The sequence below is a fragment of the Phymastichus coffea genome, unplaced genomic scaffold (genome assembly GCF_024137745.1).
Source record: "Phymastichus coffea isolate CEN01 unplaced genomic scaffold, Cenicafe_Pcof_1.1 PCOF00060, whole genome shotgun sequence".
Lineage (NCBI taxonomy): Eukaryota > Metazoa > Arthropoda > Insecta > Hymenoptera > Eulophidae > Phymastichus > Phymastichus coffea.
Genome location: NW_026706871.1, coordinates 581,968 through 604,916, shown reverse-complemented (window position 1 = coordinate 604,916; position 22,949 = coordinate 581,968). Strand labels below are relative to the sequence as shown.

Sequence of the window (22,949 nt, the reverse complement as noted above, 5' to 3'; positions counted from 1 at the left end):
ATTGTCGAAGACCGTTGAGTTACACGCCCATTGGATAGAAATGAAACGTTCGCCAACCAATAGCACTGCTCACTACAGCGAGAGATATACCGTCTGCTGGTAATCAAACGTCTAGGCGTCATCTTCTGACCGAGAGTTTGAATTTTTATTAATCAATTGAAAAACCTTTCTTAAATGCGTTCGATTAATGGCTACTGATAGATGCTTACTAAATACATTAATTTTCTCGTAGAATCAAAATAATGCCAATGTTACGAACGTTTAAGAATTGAAATTTCATATTAATTGTCGTTTGGCCTGGTGTCTCTTTTGAAGCCAGCTGTTCTTTTGACCGTCCCATAACCTCGAACAAAGTTCGTGCTTATCAAAACAGCCAGAGCAGACGTCAAGAAAAGTGGAATCGCGAAAGAAGCGTGTTGCGTATTTTTCCGTCTGAATTTATTAAAAACAAAAACTGGTGTGATTCGTAATTACTTAGCGAATATTGCAGTAGAGTAGTGTTACGGGAGAATAAATAAAAAGGAGCTCACAGGTGATTCGTGCAGCGCGGCCGGGAGCAACGCAACGCGTTTATGGCAACGTGTTTTGTTCTGTGCTTGCATAAGTGTGCGTGTGTGTAACATCAATGTGTACGCATGTGTTTATATATATTATATATTGTTCTCATTGACTAGTAGAAAAAACACGTCCTTTTAAATTTCAGTAATCATTCTCGAGTTCTGACTTGGTCCGTTTTTTCCGTTTACCCCTACCCGCGCGCGCGTACTTTCTCTTTTTATTTTTTTACGTTCAGAGACTATATCAGACATTTACTCTTTGATGAAACTGCATTTTCATTTAATTAACTGATAGCTATTTTAACTATAAGATTTCAATTTACAGTTCGTTTGATTAGATACATAAATATAATGACATTTTCGTAAAGTACACTTCCATTTGTTATTGAGAATTCAGTAATATATTTTAAAAACAAGAATAAGGAAAACGCTACAGCGTCCAAACACATTATATGAATATTTATTTTTTACTGTAGCAAACAAGAAGACGATTATGTTTGCATTCAACTGACGACGAAAAATATCAATTGATCCTTATGTTTGTTGAGTGAGAAAAACACTTTATTTATTATAACTTTCACATAAAGTAATTGAGATGCACGACGAAAGATTTATTGTGAAATACGTTACGGCAAACAACTGTTTTGCGTATTTACCGGAGCACTGGCTTAGAAAATTGTCTTCTAAGGTGAATGTTTAATTATTTATTTAAATATCAAAGATTAACGTTTTCGCATTCACTTATTTTTATTTTATTTAATTGCTTGTAATGAAAACTTACGTGTAATTAGTAGTATTGAAAATATGAGAACAGCTGGAAAAAAACGGCCGTTGATTGAATTTTTCGTAACTGTAATCAACGAGTATAGACGTCTACATTCTTTGCTATCGTTGCTATAATCAAACTACAAAGAGTAAACTCTCGAAGCTAAAGAAGGTTACTGTAGTTATGCTACGCAGTCAATTTCTACTTTGCCATTTACTTGCTTTGATATCGGTTGTCGATCTTGATAATTCGATAATATTACATGCATTGTCACTGGTCGGACATGAATTCGTGAGCCGCGAAGTTCGAAATCTAAATGATTTTCGAGGATTGAGCGTCAATGACACCAAATGATTTTTTTCTGGCAATTTGCAGGTCATCGATGCTTCATCATCAAATAAGTAATTAGGATTCTGAACTTCGTGATTCGCGAATATTAATGTTCGGGCAGACAACTATTGCATTGTTTTACCTGATGTAAGTTTTAATAATTATTTTATAGATTGGATTTTCAACCACACTAAATTTCAATTATAATTGAAAAAATGCATGTTATTGTCAATTTGAGAAGATGAAAAATCAGAGAAAAGATATGATAGCTATTCAATAAAGAATGATAAAATTAATTTAAATTAAATTGAAAGCAATGCCAAGCTTGGGTTTCATAAATTCACTGCGGTATCGTAATTCGCCATCAATAATCGACTATAATTTCCGTATAAAATTATCATAACGTTTATTGCAGATAAACACTTTTGATTATATATTTGACTGGTCCGCTGCGCTTGTCGCTGAGTGAAATTATGTTTATACGGTTTTTGATCTTTGCGCGTATTTATTAGCGGCTTTAATGACGATTTCGCGTTCAATTTTCGGAATATATTGCGTCGCGATAATGCCGTATAAAGATTGCTATTTACCACGGTTAAGTTTATATGAATCGAACCGTGCATATATACTCGTGTTGCATTGACAGATTTATTGGACTCTGAATAATCTGGCCTAAATTGGTGTCTGTTTTAAAAAGCAAACTATTATCCACGAAAAAGAAAAATATAAAAAAGAAATAAGAGAACTCTCATATGAAATTCGTGATAGCATTAAAGACTTTTTCGTTGAGTATATTTTTATTTTGAATTTTGTCTTGCATACAAGTTTAAATTGAAAGAGAATTATCGCTCAAAGGGAGGGGGGAGAGAAGGGCGTCAGATTGTTGAAATATACGTCGATTGCCCTCTTGTTAGTAGAAAGAAGAAATGACAGCGATATTGTTCAGCCAGAGAGCTCGCGCGTTCTTTTGTGCTTGATTGTTCGCAGGCGAAGGCGCTGAGAGTGCAGCACAATGACGTCAATTATTACTTATCTTGGTACGCGAGGCCAAGTCCTGATAACTCGAGGCTCTGCCTGAGCGCGACATTTGCAAGGACTTTAAACATTAAGGAAGGCGATGAGGTCTTTGTGTCTTGCGCCGAGGAGCCACCCTCCTTAACGAGCCTCGCCGTGGCTCCCAAGAGCTCGCACGACCAAGAAATACTGGTCTGTATACTCGCTCTTTTCCTCTGCAGCGGCAACCCTTTACTTTTATTATTATTTCGTCTTATCTCCACTTTGCTTCGAGACTCGCCACATAATGTGCTTTTCAGCCTGGACGTTTCTTTTATTTCCTCTTGTCTAATTAACTGGCGCCTCGCTCGACACTGCTTAACAAATCTAACCTTTATTTGACAATGTTGAGTGAATAAATACTGTACTTTAGCTGGTCATCGGTGCGATATCTGTCCTAACCAATCACGCAACCTCGTAACGAATCATTTTTTATTTGCATGATTTGCATGATTTGCAGGATCTGCAGAGTGACGTCGTTCAAGCTAACTTGCTAAACCAGATAACAATTGTAGCAAGAGGCCAAACAATCGTTGCTTGGATATCAAAGTTTCTATCCGTTACACTAATTGTCAGTAAGTACCAACAGACACTTCCGCAAGCGTCTCTTAATTATTAAAACATGTTAAAAAAACATTTAAAAAATCATTTCAATTTTCATAAAATTAGCCGAATACGTTCATGTCAATTTACGTTTTTATTATTATACATTCTCATTTTGCATACAAATATATTAAGATCGCATTACAGATTAATTTATATACAGCTTGTCACATAATTCTAACTTATAGCATAGCAAAGTAGTTTCCATTAATATCATTATACTAGAATGCTCGGTTGGATAAATTAGCTGTAAATAAGATTTTTAACATTCGAAATTTACAGAGCGCTGCTGTTACTACAACAGTATATATTTTCTAGAAGATGTAAATTTCTTATATATAAATATTGCAACGTATTAATAAAACTTGACATTCTTACCCACTTTTTGTAAGGATTTGTTATGGGAAATTCAGCAATACTCATCATCGTTTAAATCTTTTCGTATAATTTGCACTTCGTTTATTGATCACTTTTAAATCTTTTATACGAATTCTGTTATCTTTTTATTTAACTTATGTCAGCAATGAATTTTTGCGGCGTGCGCTTGTTTGGTATTTCGATCAACTAACAAAAATCTAACACATTTTAATTACGTAAATAAATATTCAATAGAACTTCTATCATAAATTAGTCCAGATTACTACAGATAAAAGTCTTACAACGTGTGATGTTTGTATTCAAATACTCCAATTGTAGGAGACGCGTTGATTATCTCAACATGCAATAAATAATGTATATTTTTAGTTATCAAAATAAAAGGAAAAATGAGGTTCGGATTGTAATCAGCCAAAACTATAATGAAAGTAATTCAATCACAATATTATTTAAAAATGACTTATGTAATAAAATGTTCAGCGTCCCTGAATCCCGAGTTCAAGTATGGTCGACTAGAAGAAAACACGGAAATCCACGTCGGCGATGCAGCAGTCGCAAAGCCAGCACCCTTGCAAAGTTCATCGAACGAGGCAGACAAGGACAGCGCTGACAGCATTCTCGGCGACTTGCCGTCCACTCCAGCTGTAAAGTGCACGTACAGGCTGCACCCGCTGCCGACGGGATCGACACAGCAGGCACCCTTCAAAATCTACGTTCACCGCTCGCAGCTGCCGGCAGCTTGCACTGAGAACGGAATGAAGTTTGCCTGGCTGCGAAAGGTAAAGCAAGATCGCGAAAGCGTCAAGTCTGGTGCATTGTTCATCAAAAAGATAGAGGGTCCCACAGACTTTATGGTGAGTTTAGCGTGCCTGCACGCATACGTGTAATGTACCGGTCTTTGCGTTCTACAACAAATGATCGAATCGGGTTTTAAACACGCTTTATGATGTCGCTAAGTCTTAATCATTTGGAGGTAAAGAGAAACTAACAGAAGTGCATTTATTATTTTTATTAGCATAATTTGAATGGATTTATCGAAATTTTCTGTGCATTCTTATCGTGAGATTTTTTATTATATACAAATAAATTCAGTGAACATATAAAAATATAATTCGATTACCGTATTAAGTTCAATTGAACTATTTTATTATTTTTGGATCATTAATATTCGGCTCTCGTCAATTGCCGCAGAAACTAGCTAAAATTTTGCAATTGAACTCTTCGAACAATTAGAAAAAGTAAAATTTAATGGTATTAATATTCTTATTTGTAAATAATAGCATTATATTTATCATGTTTATTGAACATTTTTAAATTATTTGAATGGATTTTTCGAATGAATTATTTATATTTAAGGTTGAAATTGCTACTATGGAAGATTCAGACGATTATTTTGTTCAATCAAACAAAGCACATTTTGCAATCTTCGCTAAACATCCATGTATTTACATAACGGAGAGTTTGCAAGCAACCCTGCGAATGAAAATTGGCGCAAAAGTGGTTTTAACTTTTGTCAATGATCTTAACGATAATAATGCCACATGCACCACACTCGATATTTTTCCAAGCGAAACGCCAGTATCCGAAGAAATGTTGCGATCGTACGTGAGTCACAACAGCTCGATGAAAAAATTATTGATCAACTCATATAGTAAAATTGCCTTCGAAGATGGAAATTATTGTTTCATCAAAATGTCACCGGAAAATTGCAAGTTTGCATTTTTCGATGAAGAAAGTTTAGGTTCAGTTGAGATTAAAGTCAACGATATGCCGGCCATAGAAGATTTACGAATGACAGAAGATGAATCGGATGACATAGAAATGCGAATCAGTAGAGAATCGACAAGGTAAGTTATTTTGACAAAACCGAACTACTGAATATTTGTAAAACGGTGTCTTATCGATGCTTTCAAATTTAGCGTACTGCAGCAGTTGATTACTGAGTGTATGAATGTTCTTACACTTAGCCTAGGACTTTACAACATTAAAAAATTTGACTATGAGAGAGAAAACATTTTAATTAGTGGTGCAACAGGTTCTGGCAAAACAACAGTTTGTAAGCTGCTTCGTAAAACCCTTAGTGAACCTCCATTCTTCGTTAATACTCGCTATATTAACTGTCGATCTTTGAAAGGCAAGTTATTTTCATTTCTCGATGCTCATATGCATAGAATAATATACAGTATTTTTAGTTATAAAATTACTTATTACATTTTTGAATATTGATCAGGGAAAAAAGTAGAGCTCGTACAGAAGTTCTTAGCCGTAGAAATATCTCAAGTTGTCTACTACCAGCCGTCAATTATATTTTTCGATGATATTGAGAGTATTACCACTGCGCCTGTGAGTACGGATGAGAATACTCCAGATTCTATGAACGCTGCCAGGTGATTGTCGATGAATATTATTTTACTAATACGCATGGAAATACATTCAATATAATTATTTATTGCAGAGTTACCGATGCCATTTTTAGTGCAATAAATAAATGTCAGTCGACGAATTCTATTTCAGTCGTTGCGACGTGTACAGACATTACCAAAGTAGGTAGGAAATTAAAAGAAGCTCGAGGGGTTCACTTCTTTAGAACGATGTTGACGATACCAAATTTAGAAAAGGTATCTTTACAAAACTAATGAAATATATCTCTTAATTAAATTTATGTTAGATAGTTATGATGAAGAAAATTACAATACAATAAATTGTATCGGAAGGTTAAAGTGTTGAATAGTTTTCTTTTTATATGACAATGCTGAATACAAATTTGCTTCGACAGGAGGATAGAATCAAAATTCTGAGATCGAGTCTCCAAGACAAATTGTACCTTGCGAAGGAGATTGATTGGGACTATTATGGGAACAAAACGGAGGACTGGGTCGTTCAAGATCTCGTCGTCTTAGCTGACAAAGCCGCTTTCACCACCTGGAAACGACATGGTACCTACACATTTTTCTATAAAATTTAAAATTATTTTTTGTAAAGTCTTCAGCCGAAAATAATATATTATAATAATATATTAATATTAGGTATTTATAAAAACATTTGAAAATAAATTACTTTAATCAGGAACAATTTTTAACACAGTTCTGTATTCGCCGTTTGAATTATTACTAAAATGTAATACATTTTTTTTTGCAATATTAGTAAAAGAGAAAATAGAAGGTTCTCTACGGCTTTGCGATGCTGACTTGTCTGAAAGTCTTTCGCGATATTTACCACTATCATTGCACGGGGTAAGTTTGTACAAAGGTGTCGGTCATAGCTGGTCAGATGTGGGCGGACTAGCGAAAGTAAAGGACTCTCTCATCGAGATTCTACATTGGCCGCTAAAATATCCAGAAATCTTTAAAAAGGCGCCGATAAAATTGCAAAGTGGCATTCTATTGTACGGAATGCCTGGTACTGGAAAGACCATGTTAGCAGGTGCTATTGCCAAGGAGTGTGGCCTAAACTTGATAAGCATCAAGGTAATTATTTATCATCCATGAACTGTTGTGGCTATCTTTAATCTCATTTGTAAAATATTACGTTTTGTGGCTAGACGACACTCGCGTTTATTACCTTTTCTTATCAAAATGTTACGTGCATCGTATCGTATTTGCGATATGTTATGCAATAACTAGGAAATCTGTCTGCCACATTAATGTAATCAGCTTGATGGTTACTTCATCGATTTATTTATTATTTAATTTAATTATGAAGGGACCAGAACTTTTATCCAAATATATTGGAGCTAGTGAAGAAGCTGTGCGAAACGTATTTGAAAAGTATGTTGATTACAACTAATAAGCTATTTTTTGTTATAATTATTCACGGATAGAATAAATGTAATGTTTTTCAGAGCCAAAAGAGCGAAACCTTGTGTCTTATTCTTTGATGAGTTTGACAGCCTTGCGCCAAGGTCTGTAAAATAATGTAATTTCTTATTCAAACAAATCAGATATAATCATTATGAATATGTCCCTCAAATCATAAATTGTTCATTAACAAAAGTTATTTTATCAAAATATTGTAAATAGATTAGTAAAGCGAGTAAATAGTAATATTTTTTCCAAGTTATAAAAATAAGATTAACAAATCTTGAAATATTAATATTTGTATTTAATATCAAAAAGAAAATTCAGACAATGAAAATCAATTCTTGAGTGAATCGAAAACTTCAGTATTTTTTACTGTAAATGTAAAACAGGCGAGGCCACGACAGCACTGGCGTGACCGATCGTGTGGTAAATCAGTTGCTAACTCACTTGGATGGAATTGAAGGAAGGGAGGGAGTCGCGGTTGTCGCCGCCTCTTCACGCCCTGATCTGCTTGATCCTGCGCTTTTGAGACCTGGGCGACTCGACAGATCACTGCTTTGTCCACTGCCAAACGAGGTTGGTGTAGACATACAATATTATATAAATCCAATAACCAATAAAATTGTTTTAGTTGAATGACATTTTATGAGTATTATTTTTAATACACATAAAATGTAATTGCATCCTCATTGAAAAAGTCATTGACTGGAAAAATAGTTTATAAAATGATTTTTCGAAAAATTTTTTCCTTGTCTATGTTATAGAGTGACAGGAAAGAAATTTTAGAAGCTGTTTGCCGGATGCATGGCATCGACATGCAAAATTTAGACTTGACAGCCATAGCGAAAATGACGGATGGGTTTACGGGCGCTGATTTAAATGCCGTTGTAATACAAGCAAGACTTAATGTAATTGAAGGAGCTATAGATGCTTCTGGCACGGTGAGTTGATATTTATGCCTTGTTAATTTAAGATATTTAGCCAATTTCACGTTTTACGTAACTACGTGAGCGAGTATATTTTGCTTGCAGGACTATTTGAAAAATCATGATCCTAAAGATGTAAAGCAAGATCATCTATTAGATTCACTCAAATCCACAAAACCATCTTTATTAGCCAGCGAGAAAGCCAAGTATACAAGAATGTAAGCCATGACGTGATTTTATTTTCAATCCCTTTTTTGATTGGTTACGACTTTTTCGATAAATTGTGTACTGTTTGTTTCAGATATGCCAAGTTTGCAAAAAGTGATAGCTGTCCTATTGAAGACATGAAACATCAAAAAGCTACATTGGCTTGAAATTGGAAGTTTGTAATCATTATATTACAAGAGTAAAGACTTAGTTTTATACATTTGCTTTTTTACACGGTGTTAATAAAAACTTGCTGAAACTGCTAAAATAGTTTGAACATAATTCGTTTCCACGGCATTCTTCAAATTCATCTAAAGCATTATTAACTTGGCCACCCGCAACGAAAGCTTTTGATGTAGTTCTACCAGCGTATAAAGTTATTAAAACAAGCCCCATAAAACAAAAAAAAATTGGAAAAGTTGAGTGAGGCAAGTTAATTCTTTAACAAGGATAATAAACTTTAGTCTCGGGGAGAGAGGCGGATGAGAGCGGGGGGATAGATGGGTGCGTACATAATGTAACTAAGGAAACGCGCACTGAGAGTGAGGTAGGTTTATTAGCATACGCCCCAATCAACCGGATTTCGCTCCACTTCATCGCTGCCATACACACCTCACTAAACGCCGAGGGCTTTATTATCTTATACGTTCATAATGGTTCCCCGTGATTTTGCACTAGAACATGGCCTGACGATTATGCGCGCCGCTACTTTCGCTTATTACTTGACAGATTAATATACTACGATGATTTTGAAGAGTAATGCATTTGAGTTGTGATTTTGAAACACGGTAAATTTTTTAAATGATATTGAGGTATGCATTACGTATGCGACTGGGTATAATATGTGGTAGTATCATTTGATGGTGCGATTTAAAATTTGAATGTAAAATTTGAAATGTTAATTTGCATACTTGAAAACCGTTTATAACGATTTATAACTGCAATCATAGTATAGTAACAAAAATATATACTAATAATAGAGAAATCATAATTTTCTGTGGCGATGTTTATCAATCTTATTAAATGAAGAATGCGATAAGAATGAACGAATGTACCTTAAAAAGTTGGTAGACAAAAGTAACCTGATCTATTTAGATATCAAGAGCAAGCGTGCAAAAAAGTCGACAAAAAACTTGGAAAATCCGACAGTAGTAGCGCTAATGAACTCATTTTCGGCCGAACTAAAATCATTGAAGAAAGTAGCTCATTAAGTGAGAACCGGTGAGAAGGAAGATGTGCGCAGGGGGGAGGAGAGACAACTCGCGTGGAAATGAGCGCGGATGAAAAGCCCCGAAAAGGCCCCAAGAGCGAGCGAACAATATCGCGCGTTGTTGAAACTAGAAACTCGCTGGCATAGATAAAGCGAGAGAAGAGCTTGCAGGCGGCCCACGGATATACACACAAGTCGTCGCCTACTTGCAGGAATGGCGAAGGCGCGCGTGCAAGCTATATGCTGTCCCAAGTTTTCGTATTAATAATCGGTATAATAATTAGCATTTTCACGCGCGACTTGGCAGGAAGGATGCAGCAGCGAGCTGCGCTTGCTCAACTTCGGGCATCTTGATTTTAAGTTCTCTCTCTCTCTCTCTCTCTCTCTCTCTCTCTCTCGTAAGCGCATATTTTAGCACGCTAATGTCTCGCCAGATAAACTACAATATTAGCTGCTCGCGCTACTGCCGCCGCCGACGCTGATTTAATTTAACTTTGCACCGGCGACATCCGCGGCAATCTCGCGTGCGGGAGAGTAAGCACTCTATTCGATTATCGGGCCGCCCCGCTGCTGTGCACACCGACTTTTCGAGTGCCTACCTCCCCCCCTCGCCCCGCTGGGTTACTCGTCTTTCTCGTTATATGCATTTTTTGCTAGAACTTGCGATCGCCTCTATTCTCGTTGTTTTAATGTACATAATTTCAAAATTTATATAAAATAAAAATAAGAATGCAACAATGTAACTTTATATACCTAACTTAACATATAGTTTTTGCTATGATATTAGTATACAATTCAATTGATTCTTGTGAATACTGTTTGAAATAACCTATATATATATAATTTATTGCAATATTCATGTTTGTGTAATTGTTATATTACAATAAAGAGACTTCCTTATGAGGCTGAAAACATAATCAGCGAAACGTCGACAGTTGTGAAATGGACGTTGTGTTAAAGATTATTGTATTTGGGTTGACCCTTCCTGTAGTTGAATAATAATTTTTCAATTATATATTACCTGACGAATAGCTTTGGATATAATGAAAATGTGGCATCATGCATTTACAGTGACATTCACCTGATTTGCACTCATCGGAAAAGCTCTCAAGCGTCGGAAGTCGCACAAAAACTTTCTATTCACGCTGTCTCAATGAGTTAGGAGAGCGACTTTGCAAAGAATAAAGCTTGCTCTGAAAGTGCGAATACAAGCGTCACGAAAACGCAGCGGAGAGTCCTGGCGATGGAGGAAAGGCGGAGAGAGGAAGAAGAGAATCGCGCCAATCGGGCGCGAATTGCTTTGCAAGTTGAGTCGATTGTAACCGGATTAGCGCGTCGTCGTGTCAGGTAATCAGGGATAAAAATGCGACAAGCACTGGCATTTACGCCTAACTAATGTCCTTCAAGCCGGCTAAATGAGTTACCAGGGCGAGCGAGCGCGAGTTTGTTAGTCGCGTAATTGGCCATTTTCATGCTAAAAAAGCGAGCGCCAAGGAGTTTTGCAAGCGTGAAGTTCTCTCTGCGGAGAGGCTCGCGTCTACGGTGTAAGCTGCTAACGGTCTTTTGCATGGCAAAATGAACGGGTTTCATTTTCTTTTTTTTTTCTTACCGACTTCAAGCGAAAGTCAATCTCTGTACTCGACTCTATTTTGCTTTGATTGTTATCTTTTATTCCGTCGACAAGTACAAAAGATTTTTCGACGAAAATCACAGAATGAAACTGTCACGTTTTAGTCATTTTGGTTTGTGTGGTGCTGTACACAAATTATGAACATTTTAAAGAAATGCTGATTAAAATTTTAATAAACACTGCATGTATTAATTATTTAGTTGCTGTAATGATAATTTACTCATTGCGAAGATAATCGTCATAAGTCTAGACAAATATCTAGAAGATTGTATCGTTACGAATAGATCGTTTTTAAAATGTACTACATAATATCCATCGCTAAATAAACGTTATTGCAAAAATTAGTTGAAAAAATTAATATTACTTAAATGTACACTAAATGTACGCATGAAACTGGAAACTAAAAAAAAATTGTCTTCAGCTAGTGTTGAATAATACTACTTAGTAATTCTACGTATAGAAGCTCTAAAAAGAAATAATGCCATAACATTTCTGGATCAGAAATATAACGAATTACTAGGGTGTAAGAACATTCTTTTTTGGAGATACTAATGATTAACATGATTAAGAAGTCTCTTGCAACGTTCAATTATATTCTCTGTCATTTTTAGGTTAAAGGATGCTTACAGTGGATTTTTTTCACTAGTTGAAAGCTATTTAAATTAATTACACCGTAAAATTCTTATCGTTACTCTCGATGAAATCCTTGATGAAAATGCGTAAGAAATTGTGTACAGAATTAAATTATGCACACAGAACTTTTTAGATATTATGTAAGAAAAAATGTAATGTTTAAACTCTAACATATTCGACTGCATTCAATCTCCATGTGAGACTTCTATTCTTTTTCTTATTGCTTTGATAACCGATTCACGTACTCTTGCGTATAATTCTCTCTTGGTTCGTTTCTATCTTCTTTATTCAATTCGCAAAATATATATTGTACTATATCACATATAATTTGACAGCATTAAATCATTCAAACAAATAAAGCATATAAGTTTTGACATATAGGCTTACCGTGTCACGAAACAATAAACAAATTGAAAGTATTAACTATAATTTGCGTAGTTAAAAGCTATTGCTAGAGAAGTAACAGCAGTTGATAAATTATTTATACTTTGAATTTAATGTTTTCTAAAGTTTGTAAGTAGTTTGGATTTAAACAGGAGTGAAAACGTTAGATGAAAATTCCATTCGTCTAATCGACAGATTTATTTAACCTTGCATAGTCAAGATGGCACTTTGTACATGAAAAATAACACGCAAAAGCCATTACTTTATGCGGGTTATATTGAAAGAGATTATGCCACGGTTGTTATGTAAAAATATTTGTAACAAAATTAAAATCTACCATAGCACTTTTCTTTGCTTGGTACAAGTAATTTTTTATTCATTCGTGTCCAACATAAACGGACGATATAGCAGTTCAAACAGTTGCTGCTAAAAATATATGAATTTTATCTATACTTTTCAAAAAAATTCATATAAAATTTTTATGAATTTTGCATGAATTTCACATCGATTTTGATTAAATTTTATTCAAATTTTATGGGAATTGCATTCAAATTTAACTTGCATTTAAAATAAATAATAATAATAATTTATATAGAATAAAGAAAAATTTACGCTTGAATTGTTTGAATTATTTTTCTATTAAAAATTTCTTCATCGTTTTATGCATATTTTATATATAGCATGTTAAGTAAAAACAAGAGCTTAACAAATCTGATATTTTATTTAGAAATACTTATTTTTACGTATATATTGAACAATTAAGTTGCATCTGCATACCTTCCAAATTACAACTCTCTTCAAAAGTTAATTGAAAGTATAAATTTTTTCTTATTAGACGTGAATAAATATTCGATCATATGAATTCGTATAGTCTGAAGATAGTGAATGCAACTTTATCCATCTGTCATTGAAAAATATTTATTTTAGAATATTTGAAAGGACATTACTGTAAATATATTTTTCATTTGATTGTAAAATGCTATTACTGGTGATTCTTTGTGACATTTCACAATATGTTTTTCTAGAATAATTTCATTTTGTCTTTACTCAAGTTTCCGATATATTTGATATAACACCGCTTTTACCACACCGACGATTTTCTCGTTACCCGACTGTTTGCGGAAGTTGCGCTTCACGTGCACGCTGATAGATTCCGCCGCGAAATAAGAAAGGCAATAAATGTTGTACCTCGCGTAATGGCAAATATGTGGGCCTTACAGTGCATTAAAGACAAACGCGCGACAATACTAATGGCTAACGCGTGCGTGCGCTCGGGTCAGGAGCTTCTCGCCGCGGAAAGAATACGTAGCGGCCGGCTTTGGTCGGCGACGCACAGATGGCCGCGGGCCCCGAGACTTCCTTTTCCCACGCTCGTCACTGATTGGTTACCGCGACCAGGCCCAATCAGTTGACAGCGTGTTACTCACTCTCTTGAGAGGAGCGTAAGGATACGCCGTACAGTTACGATTGGAAAACCACCATGTACGGTCCTCTTTTCTCTGTTTGTTCGGTGTGTGAGTCTCCGCGCTTCTTCCGTCAACGAAACTAAGTTCTCGAGTGCTGTTTCGTATCCAGTGCGAGACTCGATCACCAACGTGGGTCAAGTGTTTTGCGTCCTTTTCTTCGGCTGTAATAATGTTAATCGTACGAGATTTGCACTGTGTTTGCGTTTGCAACTTGTCTGTAACAAACAGTGGCTTAGCTGAGGGTACAACACGGTACCCTACGAGGCGCCTCCGCCTCAACTCGGCCTACCTCGATTTTTAGGGATAGCGTAGTGTGGGTTGTACCCGTGATCAAGGCATTGGCACTACGCTGTTCTGGGAGGCGCCTCCCTTTTCGCACAAGGCGTCTAAGCGGCGTCGTGCGGTAAGCGAGTCGCGTAAAAAGTGAGATAAATTTGAATAGCCATTACTTGCTTAACGATCCGGCAATCACAGATTAGTCGTTTGTTATAATTAGCTAAATGAAATCTTGTGTTGCTTTTTCTTCCTTGTTCATTCATTTATTTGTTTTCTAATTTAACTATATCTTTTTTTTCTCTCTTTTCCTTACGTTTAAACGGCTTTTCCCCCCACTTACGACTAGAGTTTTTTTATGTCAACTAATTTATTATCGAATCACTTATTTCTAAAATCATACACCCTTCCCACTGTATATACGTATATTGGTGAACTTGTCACCTTTGTTATCATATTATTTCAATATTATTCACTTCTTCGATCATGTAGTTTAAACACTGACTCGGGATAATCATTGCGTGCAAAAATTGGAAACCAGTTTACTTAATATGAACTACTATAAGCATACCTAAAAATTGATGTATGCTATATATCATAGCCTTATCGGTGTGATCATCAGTAAAACTAACAAAATCTTTAAGTAATTTAGCAAGTTTTATTAAATTGTTCATCGATATGTATTTGTTTTTTTCATGATATGAGTTGTTTCCACAACTTCCCATGTTTCGCGTACTTTTCGAAACCAAAAATTTTTGTTAAAATTGATAAGTTATATACAAAAGGGTAAGAGGTTTTTTTGTCTGCAGGGTATTTTACGCTATATAATATTTTATAGTGCGCCCGAAAAGTTGTCCGCGTAGAATTGGTTTAGTGCTCCTATAATGTGACAGCCTCTCGACCCACAATGAAATTTGCTAAACGTACGACGTTTCTTTCTCATCGTGGACTCAACTCTTGTGATCTATTTGAATGAATGGCACTACATATGGTGCATAACTCGCTTGGTTCGGCATTGCTAATGAAGTGATTATGGAAATACGTTGTAGGGTAATAATTCTTTTAACTGGTAAACAAGCGATAGCTGTCGTAAGTAGTGCAGTATACGCGTGGTCAGGCATGTTCAATGATAGATAAGTACAGAAAATGGTTCGGCAACGATCGAGGAGATGCAGAGAAAGAGAGAAGTATAGCGAACGGGCCAGAAGGACAAAGCAGCGATCGAACACAGGATACTCGCATAAACAGAGAGGAGAGACTGTGCGGCGAGGAAGGAAGGAAGAGAGAATACGAAAATCGCTCGACTATAGGTTGCCTATGGCGCTGCCGGCTGATATTTGCCGCGCGCGCCAGCCCGTGGCTAACCCTGTTTGCCGCAATTTCTTGTTTCCATTAGGTTGGCCGGCCTCCGGGCCAACTGTTCTCTCTCTCTCGCTCGCTCTATTTTGCCCTGAGCATCAGTGCTCAACTTTGCGAGCTTTAGCAGCAGTGAAACAGAGGCTTCCTAACTGACAGTGGCGGAGCTTGAACAACGTCATTTGACGCTCAGTTTTGCCCTCATAATTGAGTTTTAAATGTATTTTAATTCGTTTTTTTCCCTCCTCAAATATTCAATTTTATTGCGATAGTTGAAATATTTGACATCGATTAATATTTATTCAATTATGTTTTACTTATTCTACTCGTTGATAAGTTTACTGCAATTATACGTCGTGCATTAATCGCAATTCCTTAGAAAAGTTTTCCGACTAATATACATGTGCAAGAGTACTACTGAGTGCAAGTTTTTAATTTATCTGGCAAAAGTTTAGTAAGAAAATAAAATTTATCTCTTTTTCAATTCTAGAGGTATTCCACGTGATTGCGCCAACAAAGAATAAGATCACTAAGGGAATATCGAAGCCACGATGACCCCAAGTATTTGTCTCTGTCCTTATTTCGTCGACATCAGCAAACGCAAAGGCACTTTGGGCACGAGATCAAATGACGCGCGCCGTCATCCACAATAACACGGGGTTCGGAGTTTCTCACTTGACCGAACGATGTTTGCCCGCTTTACTTCATCACGTCCTACGGCCACTGGCTGCCTCCCTTGATGTCTATCTCATTCGATGCTTGACCATCGATTTCTGTGCATCGTCAATATGCATAACTTGGAACGAGCATTTCCACTTTCATGCATGTGCAATTGAAATACAGACCTGTTCGCATTTTTCTGGAAAAGCTGTGTCAGTCAAAGATGTATACTTTTATATGTAGATCGTAGCTTGCTTGGCGATTCAGTAATCGCATATTAGCCGTTTGTTTGGAGGTTATTCAACCTCAATGTCAATATACGATATAACAAACTTGTGATTCTAAAGAACAATTGATTAATTTTACAATATTAGGAAGTGCTCAAGATAAATGTAACAATATTGTTTTGCGTGAGATGTACAAATACTCAAACATTCTCTTGGTATAATGAGATTAAGAATCCGATAACAAGTACGTTCTGATTACCTACCACTGTAGAATGTTTTGTTACGTAATTTACTGGAGCCGAATCACTCAAAAGAATTTCTTTTCAGGTCGAATGGAAAAAAAGATAGGGTATTGAGAGGCTGAATCGAATGAAAAGAAAGCAGCTCCGAGAGAAGCGAAATTCGATTAGTAGAAGTCTAGATAAATACAAGCTGCACTTTTCTTTCGATTACGTTGAAACAACTTGCGAAACATTGTTATCAATCTTCAATAAGCTTTAGTTTCATGTGTTTTTACGATGAGCGTGTTTTTATTTATATTACTACTTGATGTATTTTGTATGACATTACCAATATCTCATTGAGTCTTTTGCAATTGAACTCTGAATATTTATGCTTAAGCGTTCTCAGAATAATTTTAATATATTTGGTATTGAAAAAATAAATACTAGATGAACAGATAATATTGATAAATGCAAGATCAAGAATAATCATTTAGAATCGACAAGTCGTATCATTCAAAAAATAACATTCCTGTTGTTTGCCGACAATTTTTGGCTATAGCATCGAAAACAATACGTATCGAAACCGCGTCTATCTCGTGTTCGATATCAGTATTATTCACGCGGTTCCTAAAGAGTATCCAATGTGGGAAATTGGAATAGTGCAGCAAATAAATTGTTAACATTCGAAATCACGTTGATAATAAATTTTTTCAGTATAAAATGCCGTTGTTCTAGAAACTTTTATACATTTATTTTACACATGAAATATATGCGGATTCATATGATTTTATGTGCAGTTCATGAAAGATATTTTGTTTGAGTAGATCCTGTTCGCGTTTTTTCGGATTTTCTAGTAAACAAAAATTTACATCTGGTCGTTAAAGGCCCCGAACAATCTCGGTTCGCGTCGACGATAGAGCGCACGAAATCAGCGGAGCCCACGCTGCAGGCGCTGTGTAGCGAAGAAAACAACGAGGCAAAACCCATCTAGTGATTTCACAGGCAATTATGTCGAGGACCGGCTGGTAACGCGCCGGGGCTTACTCTCTTATTTAACGCCAATGTGAGCCGAGAGCACGCCTCGACGCGCGCATCCCCTCGGATCCCATTTGCACGAAATTGTCAATGATAGAATAGCAGATTGAAAACGCGACATTCAGCGACAGTTTGCCTCTCATTTCTCTATTCTCTACTTTGCACCTTTTCATTCTAAATATGTTTTAGATCGATGTAAAACCAAATAAAAATTATTTTTCTTTAATGTTTGAAAGTTCGTTTTCATTATTTTTCCAAATCAAATGTTTTATGCGTTATTTGACCATCAAATCAGTTTCATTCAGTCTTTATATCATATTAACTGATTAAAAATACTTTTCAGGAATCCATGCACTTTTAAAATTAATGTGATTGAGCGCATATAGAATTAGTTTAGTAAGATTTTTCCAAACATAGATTTATTTACTATTAAAGAATTGTACAATACCAAATTTACTTCAATTTGATCAGTAGATTTTATTTTCCTCGAAGTAAAATATTTGCCAATATAAGAAGCTTCATTAAATTTGTCAAATTATATATAATTTCAAATTGGACACAATATTTTGAGATTGATGTTTGATACTTCTTTATGCATAACATGAAACTTTTCCAATTAATTAAAGAAAGCACTATGTCATTACATTGTGACAAAGCTTGCAAATCGAACTTTATAGCACTTTGGCAGTGCGTGACATACAACTTTTTTCACATGGCACATTTATATAATTTTATATAAAAATAATTTAAATTATAACGTTGATTCAAAATTATTCTGAGGTAATTAATTAAATTCTTTTGGAATTGTTGAAATACAAAACAAATACAAATCGACACAATTAGTTCCCACGGATCAAATTCAACTTCAGTTCTATTGAAATCTTACAGCGATTTTAGAGTAATAGAATTTGTACTAAATTTCAAAACAATTTTGGAACAGTATTGTAATTCGAAAATTTTGCTTCAAGTTTTAATTTTCAAAACTCACTTTAGAATAAATCAGTAAGTATCATTTATTGGTTAGCTTAATTCTATAGCCGATTGTAACATTGCTCTATACATAATAAACAAAGGGTGAACAATATCGAAATGATGTCGCTTGTACATAACAGTTTTCAATTAGGAAATAGTGCTTGATCGACCAGTTTTTATAGCATTCATTCGTTGATAAAATTCATTTTTATGAAAAACAACACCCGAATAATAAATTGAAACTAAAAATAGAAAATAACTTCCATAGAATGAATAAATTCCAGTTAAGTGTAATATCGACCTGTTTTTGATTTTCGAACAAATTCAGTAGAAAAAGTAGATATAGCTATAAAAGCCACCTATTCATATCCGCGAATCGTGTTCCATTCGCTTATCCGCGCACAGATTGTGCATTTTTCTACTAAGTAAAATTTATCTATACTTGTGATTTCGAAAGACACTAGGATAGCTTGTTTCAACCATTTCAGTAGACAGATAAGTGTACGTTATAAAGAATTCACGTATCCTTCTGGGCGAAAAAAAAAATATTGAGTCGAAGTGCGTGATCGAGAACTGGTCTCGGTCTTTGAACTCGATAAGATCGTCGCATTTCCCGTGGACGCTCATATATAAGGGTCAGTACTCGATGAAATGCGTAAAATTTGAAACTTTTTCACTGGCCTATCTTATCACGAGGTCAGTTTGGTAAGCCCAAGACATTATGCGAAATTGAAAACCGAAGATTTCAAACCGCTGCTGACCGTGGATACGAACGTCTTCCGGTCAGAAGATGAACTATTCAGTATTTCGCCGTTGCTTTATTTTTTTCGCGCAGATCTATGAATGCAAGTTAAAATATTTTTCGACGGAGGTCGAACAACTTATGAAAAACGTCGACTGATTTTTTTCGGGATTGCCTTCTACAGTATGAGCTCATAGCTTGATTATGGAAAATATGCCGCTAAAATAATTCTAAAATTATCAGAATGGTACAGCAAGGGTATTGATAAGATGTGTAAATTCTAAATGTATATAAGTGTAGCTAATTGCGACTCAAGCTAAGAGCGCTTCGTAATTTGTTCTTTGTGCCAGATCTCCATAGCTTCAAATTGCATGAAAACGTCGCTTACTTAAAAAAACTCGAATGATTGTTTAACTTTACAGCTCGAATAGGAATTGGTAAATTAGAGAGAGAGATGATAAATTTTCAGTCACGCATTTGAAATTGGCTGTTTTTTTTTACAAATGATAATATAATTTTAAACTTCGATCGCATCACAATTCAAATACCAATAACGTGAAAGGGAGGAACGAAGAAAAGGAATATCTCGTGAGCGAATGGAGGCAATGCCATAGAAAACTCGTGAGCCGTTTCATCATGAGAGTACAGACGAAAAGGCGTCAAGCCCAGAGGGCTAAGAATCGTGTGCGCCAGCGGTAAATATAAATAAAAATGGAAAGCCGGCCATTATGACATCGCGAAAAGGCGAAAAGCTTGACGCATGTTCCTCTATACCACCGCTTCAAATTGATATTTCTCGGCGAGAAGCGCGCTACTCGATAGCGATAGACCGATAGGCGCTTAAGTGCCGTTTTTCAGAAATTGATTTTACTCGCTAAAAGATGACCAATAGAGCGTATCATGAATACAGCTTTGTTTTGAAATATTAGACTGCTTGCGTTTTAAAAACAGTAAAGCTGAAGCATACTTTTTGAACATCCATTTATAGACAATCAAGAAGCAAACTTCAATTTCTACACCATCTCTGATCAAACGTCTTTTATGGGACTTAGACCTGCAGATCGAGTGGGATGCGCACTATATCACCCTCGTACAATTTGTACTCTGAACACTTGACTGTTGCTTTGTAGAACAAAACTAAGGTCTTCGTGGCTGCAAAAAAATCTGACGTTGAACCAAAGAGATCCTTACAACATTTCTGTGTACATCTATCCGGAAATGTTTACTTTTGAGTATTTAATTTCACAGGTTACTTGATTACTGTTCTCATTGATTGATTAAGCTTGAGATACAAAAAAATATCAACAAAATGAATCTTGTTGTCAAATAACCAATTGAATCGAACACCACGAGGGCTACTCATCCATAACCAACATCGTTTGTTATGTTTCGAGCACAGCGAACTTCCTTGTTGCGACAGCGCTCGCGAATAAATTTCAAAATGTTTATTGTACCTTAATTCTTCACATTCATTATAATAAAATCGATTTTTAAAAGGTCAGCCCTCGGTAAATAACTAACCATCAAAATAACTTAGTCCATTAATATTAATGTTTGACCACTAATTTTTGTGTGAAAATCAGTAGAATGAACTTACTTCGTCAACTCAATGTTTCGACAAAAACCGACAAAAAATAACAATTAAAAAACCGATTTACCAAGAGCTGACCTTTTTAAAAATCGATTTTATTATCATTAATGAGGAAAAAATATGGTACTAGATTTTATAATCCTTAATTTTTTATTTTCAGAAAATCCATACTTCATATACTCACGCATGTCGCATAAAATAGGAAATAATTATTACAGCAGTTATAAAAATTAGTTTTCGCTTTTAGCACTTTTGAGGTTTTATTCTTATTACACTTGTAGTGAATTCAAAATTCCTAAGTCACTTTTCACAATCATGCGAGTTATTAGACTGGCTTTGGAATGCATATTAGCTCCTCCTGAAATCTTTTACTTTTCTATATATCGGATCAGTAGAACGAAAGTTTAGTACTAACTAAGGACATCTCTGTCATAGCTTGTGGTCTTTCAAAAAAAGATTTTTCATGTTTTTTGATATTCACATCTTTGTGAGATTTTATCACGTAAAAATTTATCACGTAATTTTTTATTCAGTCACCAAATGTAAGAAATAAAAGCAGCAAACTTGTAAAGAGTAAATTCGCTCAGTGTTTGGATCTATTGATGAATGTATAATTTTAATAATTTACTATAATTAACTTCGTAACATTTTCTTAAATACTCATAATGACACACTTCAACTAACATTTTTGTCATTCAAATTCCAACATAATGTCACACTCTTTTTTAGCATAGCTGTGAACGTTTCGCGGATTCCCTTTTGAAACGAGATGCACCATGCCAATGATACGATTTTAAGAAAAGCTGGCTCACATAATACACATCGTGGAGTCGCTGGCCGTATATCTTTTTCATTTTTACGCGCGCACACTGTTTTCCATTCTGTTCACCGACATTACGACATGCTCGTCATAAGGACGCGCGTGTAGGGAAAAACTGTCGCGTCGAGCAACTCTAATGTGAATGCATAGGCGTGACTGACAAATCCGTCTTTTGTTGGTGTCGCGATATTCCATTATGCTCAATGGCACTGCGTATCCAGCGGCGCATGAGTTTTTGAGCCGGCGTGAAAGAAAAGAGCTTTTTCAACACCAGCACGCCTTCAAAAATGCAATGCCATTCAAAAGACAATGAAGGATAAACTTTCTTTTCAAACGTGTCGGTGTTTTGCGTGTTAAGTTTTAAAAAACATTCGATAAAAAATACTAGTTGAATCAATTATATTATAACAAACTTGATTAATTTAAGCAATTCCTGATATATCGGTAATCTGATGACTTGTAAGATACATAGCTTAACTCTTAATTTGTTCATAATGTTCCATAAATGCCCAATGTTGAAATATATAAATTGGTGATTATTCGTTGCGAGTGTCACCAACTAGTTCATCCGTGAAAAAGTATGCTGGCAACCTGCGTGTTTCTCCTGATTTTCTATCTTGAACAATGAAAGTAACCGAAGATTGTGTATGGAAAACATACATTGCGAGCTCATTTTTCAAATGTTGTTAAATTTGTATCAACGATTTTCAACGAATGAAATGTTTCTCGCAACATTCAGCGAGAAAAAAGTACTCTAGGCTTATGTCGGAATCGAGGCAACACTTAATACCACACAATTCATGTTTTCAAATTTGCAGCGGCAAGCTTCTGTAATTGAATCTTCTTGGCTTTACCGCAAAGCTATAAGATAATTGGCTTATCTCTGCAGTTATAAACCGGCCCTCTTACAGAAAACCGATGAAGAGGCCTCAAAGAAAATACTCAGCCTCGGGACGGTGAGATTAGCGCGGCAAAAATGAAAATGGAGCGAGAATCGCCGAGGAGAATGAGAAACGCGATTCAACCCTGGCGCGAGCTTATTTAAGACAGATTATTCTCCGCAGCGCGCGCGAATCATCAGCGAAAATGAAAATGCCCTCGTTTACGCA

General features: G+C 35.6%; 1 protein-coding gene across 1 annotated transcript; it reads left to right on the top strand.

The window, feature by feature from the left end:
• Nucleotides 1–349: 349 nt before the first annotated feature.
• Nucleotides 350–8,871, top strand: LOC131666734 (uncharacterized). Its single transcript, XM_058939612.1, has 17 exons — nucleotides 350–629; nucleotides 1,034–1,245; nucleotides 2,641–2,859; nucleotides 3,167–3,281; nucleotides 4,165–4,538; nucleotides 5,041–5,531; nucleotides 5,604–5,818; nucleotides 5,915–6,071; nucleotides 6,140–6,302; nucleotides 6,461–6,620; nucleotides 6,829–7,151; nucleotides 7,387–7,451; nucleotides 7,526–7,585; nucleotides 7,874–8,060; nucleotides 8,249–8,425; nucleotides 8,516–8,628; nucleotides 8,712–8,871. Exons 2-17 carry the CDS (start codon nucleotides 1,153–1,155, stop codon nucleotides 8,782–8,784), a joined length of 2,985 nt encoding a protein of 994 aa, XP_058795595.1. The 5' UTR covers nucleotides 350–629; nucleotides 1,034–1,152; the 3' UTR covers nucleotides 8,785–8,871.
• Nucleotides 8,872–22,949: the final 14,078 nt, after the last annotated feature.